The sequence below is a fragment of the Melanaphis sacchari genome, unplaced genomic scaffold, assembly GCF_002803265.2.
Source record: "Melanaphis sacchari strain LSU unplaced genomic scaffold, SCAv2.0 Contig2_pilon_pilon, whole genome shotgun sequence".
Classification (NCBI taxonomy): domain Eukaryota; kingdom Metazoa; phylum Arthropoda; class Insecta; order Hemiptera; family Aphididae; genus Melanaphis; species Melanaphis sacchari.
The window spans coordinates 271,443-278,307 of record NW_020271173.1 but is presented as its reverse complement, the minus strand read 5'-3'; the positions used below and the strand labels follow the sequence as shown (position 1 = coordinate 278,307).

At 25.5% G+C, this 6,865-nt stretch overlaps 1 protein-coding gene across 1 annotated transcript; it reads left to right on the top strand.

The window, feature by feature from the left end:
• Positions 1-825: 825 nt before the first annotated feature.
• On the top strand, positions 826-1,801 carry LOC112595868 (tigger transposable element-derived protein 2-like). The gene is made up of 2 exons (XM_025341256.1): positions 826-1,097; positions 1,591-1,801. Exons 1-2 carry the CDS (start codon positions 826-828, stop codon positions 1,799-1,801), a joined length of 483 nt encoding a protein of 160 aa, XP_025197041.1.
• Positions 1,802-6,865: the final 5,064 nt, after the last annotated feature.

Sequence of the window (6,865 nt, the reverse complement as noted above, 5' to 3'; positions counted from 1 at the left end):
AGAAATACCTATGTTAAATAAGATGGTATAAAATAGTACATTTAATAAGTGCTTAATAAAATAGAAAATATGCATAATATATCAAAATTAAGAAATACGCATTTTTTTCTAAAATTCACGAGATATGCAAAAATATGCATGTTAAATTGTCGTCATTAATCTCATCATAATTTAGAATGAGTTTCTAGCTTGGTTTGCTGTAAATCAAGTGCATATAGAAAATATGCAAATTACTACGATATCTGAGCCCTTGTTATAAATCATTAACCATATTATGCATGTGACTATTACAAAAAAACCAATGGCGAAATATTATGTAATTTAGTGGTTTTTATATTATTATAATACAGTGGACTTTAGAGCGTTGATTATCCACACGTCAATTATCCGGCCCGTAAATTATCCGCACTACAACATTTTTGTGTACAAATTTATTTTTAGTTTAATTTAAATTAGTTTTATCAACCACTGTGTTCCTTTTATCGTTTACATACTATGAAATGCGAGATTATTTTATTATCTACTACGGTAACGATTTACTCTAATGTAAATATGTATGTAATATGTTTGTACATACATAATCTTAAATTTAGTTGGTTCTTAAACGTGATTAAGAGCACAGTTTGCACGTATGAATTAAAATGGGTTAAAAATTTAAACAAAAATCAAAATAATAAAAAAACTTAAAAAAGGAGAAAGTGGATCTTCTTTAGCTCAATTTTATAATGTAGGTAAGTGTACTATTGGTGATATAAAACGTAAGAAAGAAAATATTTTATCATATGCGTCAAAGATGGACTCAACCTAAGGCAAAAAAATTTGAATATGGTAGAGCGGAAAGGATACACAAGAAATGATATTTACAACGCTGATGAAACAAGTATAAACTGGAAGGTATTACTCCGAAAATCATTTGTATCATTTCGTGAATCATCAGCACCTCGTTATAAAGTTAGTAAAGTTAGGATAACTGTGATGATTTGCGCAAATACTATTGGAGATCACGCTTTACCATTATTAGTGATTGGAAAAGCTATTAAACCACGGTGTCTTAAAAATATTAATCGACTTCTAATGACATATAAGGCACAAAAAAAGTACATGGATGAACTTTGAATGATTTTATGAATGGTACTCTAATGAATTTATACCTAAAGTCAAACAAGAACGAGAATGTAAAGGAAGAAAAGGAAAAGTTATGCTTTTGTTAAATAATGCATTATCACATTCTTCTGCTGAAAAATTGAAAATGGTAGATTCAGATTTTAATTTTATGTTTTTTTAGTGCAAATACTACTGCAATAATTCAACCTATGGATCAAGTCATAATTGAAAAACTTAAACGGATTTATAGAAAACAAATATCACGACGTTTGCTGTTGTCGAATTGCGAAGGAAATGTCATACATTTTTATCGAAATTTAAATTTAAAAGATTCATGTTATATGTTATCTGAATCTTGGCAATCACTTACTACACAAAATAAAAAAATGCCTGGAATAAATTATAGCTAAATGCAGAAATAATTCAAGAAGATTAAGAGATACAAGATATTACCGAAATCATAAATTTACTGAAGTCAATTCTAAGACTTGAAATAAATAACAAAATTGATGTGAAAAACTGGCTAGAAAATGATGCAAATGATTTAAGATTTGAAATATTGAACGATGGTGAAATTGTTGAATCAGTAAAAGAATCAGAACTGTTTGCTCAAATTGAAAATGAATATGAAGACGCCGAGAACTATACTGGTCGTACGCCAGGTGAAATCTTTACAGTATTAGAGGCAATAATGTAGTGGTATGAATACAACTGAACTTTTATTATTAAAAAGAATAAAAAAATTGGCGGCGAAAAAAAGGAATTAATTGGAAGTGCAAAAAAAAATTGATCATTATTTAAAATAAATACATTACATTTATTTTTATTATATTTTTTATATTATTAATATAAAATTATAAAATTATTATTATTTTATTAGTTTTTAATTTTATTTGAAAATTGTCAATGGTTGTTTGATTATCCGCACCCCTTTGGTCCCAATTAGTGCGAATAATCGACGCTCTACTATAATAGTAATAATGATATTATGTTATACAACTCTATATATGATATAGCGCGCACTCGTTTTTATTAGTCCACGTCCACCTACGTCGTCTTCCGAATGATTCCTTAAAACTCACACCCACTTCGTAAATGTTTACCAGGAATAGTTTGAATTGGAAATGTTATATTTCTATACGCATTATTATTAGCAAAGATTCCAAGAAATAAAAAGAATAGTTTATGAACAAAAAAAATAAAATACTCTTCGACTTTTGCGTCATCATAAATGATGTGATGTTATATATATTATGTTATTTGGACGTTTAATCATGTGTGTTGTGACCGTTGCCTGGGTCACCGTGATATTGTAATATTGTTGATTCCATCAAAAATAAAAACAAAATATTTGAATTATTATTATATCAAAAAATTTGTTACATAGCATGTATTATTATTTTCCGCGTGTTATAATATATTATTCTAAATCTATTATTATTTTGATATACAATCAAATAAATTAATATTTTTAATATCATTTTTTATTTATTTATTATATCTATATATGCTGTGTCACGCAATGAACTTATGCTATTGCCAAATTTGGAGACACGATTGTTTCTTGAAGACCAAACCTACACGATTATGCCACATATAACACATTATTTTATTATTTAACGAGAAGCGGATTAATAAAACATATTATATTATCATATTATGTATATATTGCAGTGACGTTTATTAATTGCATTTTCGCAAAGGGAATGAAAATGTGTTTATTGTACTCACATCTATGAACAATGGTAAGAATTGGGAGAGTAAAACGAATAGGTTTTTTATGTTTCCAGTGTAATATTTTTAATAAATTCCGTTATATAAGAGATTTTATTCATTGCATGAAACGTATCCGGAAATAGAGGTTTAAGTATTGCAATGTGTACTGTATTTACTAATAAACAAATAATAGACATTGATAATTTCAATATAAGGAACATAACGGGAAAAAAAGGTCAAGGGAGGATATCAAATCGCATCAACCACCTGCACTCCATCCATCATATTATAAGCTTACACCACGATAGTTTCGGCACTGATTAAGTACCTATAAATATTTTTATATTTTAAACTATAAAGAGTGATTATTTCGACACATTCATCATTTTTTAAGATTTGGAAGAAATGAAGTGGCAATAAACAAATTAATCAAGTTAAATTAGTATTTTTGGAGTAGATACTCCATATGCTAGCGATTAGGAATTAAATTTTATATCCTACTGGTAAAATGGTAAATAAGATGGAAGAATCAGAATTTTTTAAATTGCGTGTATCATATTTAGTATCTTCTAAACGGAAAATTGATGAAAAGTAGCTAATACTTTAAAATAATATGAATGTTCATTATTAAAAGAATCGTTCTGTATACCCGACTAGCTGCATGAATAGTGCGTATTATTACACTTACCTAAGCGAACTATACTGTTTATAGCCATTTTACTCTTAGAATTTTAACATATTGAATTTTATTAGGCTTAATATATACAGTTATGATATGTTAATTTTTATTGTTTTTATTTCATTTACATAACGTATAGTAATTAGGATAAGTTTTTAGCACGCTCGCAGTGTGTGCTTTTCCTTGATTATGATTGTTCTATACTTAAGTAATTAAGCTTTCTGGTGATATTATGATTTCTTGGATTAAAATTATTTATGGTCTCCAATTATTTATACGTATCATACGTTTAGATTAATCTAGAATATGTTATTGTATAAAGTATATATAATATAATTGATTGCGAACTGCATGTAATATATAAATGTCTAAAAAAAAAAAAAAAAATAAAATAGAGCGGGTAATTAATTAAATAAAATTTAAAGTTAAAAATCTAAAATATTTTTATTTCATAATTAAATTACGTATGATAACTATGATTCGAATTATTAATTAAATATCAATACTTATAATTTAATATAAACTATAAACTATAAAGTACATATTCGTAACATATTATTTATACATGCCTTGTCAACGTGTATTCGGAAATTCCTAATAGCTTTTCAAATTTTACGTATTATTATCCATTATACATTTATAAAAATATTTTGTTAGACCTTCAATTTTTTAAATAAAAATTCAACTTTCCACTATTCGAAGTTCCATCAACAGATTTTTCTCTTTAACAAGTCACCAATCATAATATCTCCATTGCATTTTACTCACGATAATTGTAAATTTAAAACGTATTGAAGATAGGTAGGTAGGTATCTATTATATTTTGATTAATTAGTATCTATAATACATAATAAATTATACCAGTGGCGGATTCAAGGGAGTGGGGTGGGGGTGAAGGAGGCTTCCCAAGTTAAATAAAAAAATATATTATTGGGCCAAGCTTTTTTTATCTGATGACTTTTTTTGTTGCTTTCTATGCGCTGCACCCCCATTCCATCACACAGAACATTTCTGGATCCACCCCTGAATTATGCATAATTTAATGTATAAACATCCACAGACAATATCGACAGAGTAGAGTAGTCAATAGCCGTAGATAATAAACCTTAGTATTTACGTAAATTCTGTTTAGATAACTTTCTGTAAAGGTCTTCAGAACGGGCATTTTTTAATCACTTTTCACTATCCTTTCTTATACTATCAAACTCATATAATATGAATATAGCACCTACGTAAAATAATTATATATTCTGTTTATAATGTTTCATATAAATAAATAACCTTTAAAACTATTTAAAAATGTACAATTATGAATTATAATATTACAAAAATAAAAATTATAATACTAAATAATATTATAATATTGTACATTCAAGTTCCAACACCAAGGATAAATGGTAAATTGAAAATTATCCAAGATATATTATGATTTATAATCGGTATATTTTTTTCCATATCAATGTTAAAGATTATAATCTACGTAGTACACAATATAATATTTTATAATATAACTCTTTTATCGTTATATGCTTAATAACTATTATAATTGTGTAAATTTAAAACAAAAAATTCATAGAATAATCAAACAGTTAACCCTGGTCTTTGACTATGATAACGCTCAAGTTATAATAAAATGTATGTACTATAGTCTCTAGATTATATTAAACGTTAGTGCACACACGTCATAGTTATAACTTATAATTTGTGGTGTATGATTCAATTTGGTTTGGCTATACAACTATTTCATGTTTATATTATATAAATAATTAAATACAGATATGTATACCCTGCACAGTGTGCATATACTTTATATCCTTATTAATGAGACATAAAAATTACATTTTATGATAAAATATAACGGATTTTAAACAAAACTAACATAATATAACTATATATAATGTTTTAAATTAAAACTTTGGGAATAAAAGTAAAAATAAAATTATATTCTTTTGTAATTAAAAAATATTCCATGATATGATTTATTCCTTTATCCTTAATTCATAACTGGCTAATATCAATACGTTGTTGTGTTGTTAGTGATTACAAGAATAACCGATACTAGTAGTTTATGTTATACAATATACATAGTAATAATAAAGTAATAAAACATTTTGGATAAATTATATTTGATTAATATTTTTATAAGGTAACGCAAGACGTACAAATATAATACCTTATAATTTTATTTTAATCATACGCAGTACACACGTAAGTACATCATTTATTATTTGATAGTATATATTATATTATAATAAACCTTGTAAAAATAAAAATTTGTTGAAACAAAAAAATTAATAAATTAAAAATAATATTATAATAAATTTATGTAACACGGTCTTATGAATGTTTATTTCTTTTGTATATATTTATTTAAACGGGTAGTTTTATAATAAATTTATCTTCAAAAAAATGATTAAATTTTTTGATTGAAAGGTTATTATACTATAATACATGCATTTTTAATATTAACAATGGTACCTTGAGTTAGGTCAAAAAACGCTAAAAAATAAAAATCTCTATAGTTTATATTGCGATATTGGCCACCACCGATTTTATTTCATTAAAGTTGTTTAACGTTGTAACAGTTTATTGATCTTTTTGTATTTTTATTTTTTATTCTATTAAATATTTTGTTTAGATATCTTTGTGTTTGTATATTATAAATTTTAATTTAACAATTTGATTATATTGTTTTTCCATATTTTTGTTTTTTCTGTAGGTGATGGATTTTACTAGTTAAGACTTGTTTTACTTTGTAGTATAAGGGCAATTTGGGTGGAGGGGTTTGAGCCCCCATATGGTGATACGATATTAGTTACAAATAAAATCATTGTTTATTGGCATAATAAATATTAATGATTATTTAAAACATTGTTTCACAAAATGTATGATATTTTTAAAATGGATAAGAATTTTTTTCAACCTATTAATACAATTTAAAGTTTAAACTATGATTAATCTATAGACATAAATACAGATAATATATGATATATAATAATATATTATTTATAAACCTTGCTGCTGTATATTAATAATCAAATGTATTCATTTTTTGTGTTTTAACTGTTTAAAACATTTGATAGTGTATTTTATTGTGTTTTAGATGAGTATATAGAGTGAGAACTTTTGTATCTCTTATTTGGAAAGGTGTAAGTAAATAATTACTAATAATCATGGTGTGTTCAAAAGACATGCTGAAAGGGGTGTGAGAGTAGAGCGAAGCCCCACATGTATATTTGATATATATTTGTCCAGCCCCCCCCCCCCAAGTAAAATATTGAAATTGCGCCTATACTTTGTAGGTATTTAAATTTTTCACTTCATTATGTATACTTTTAGATTCTGCATTATATATATACATGATGT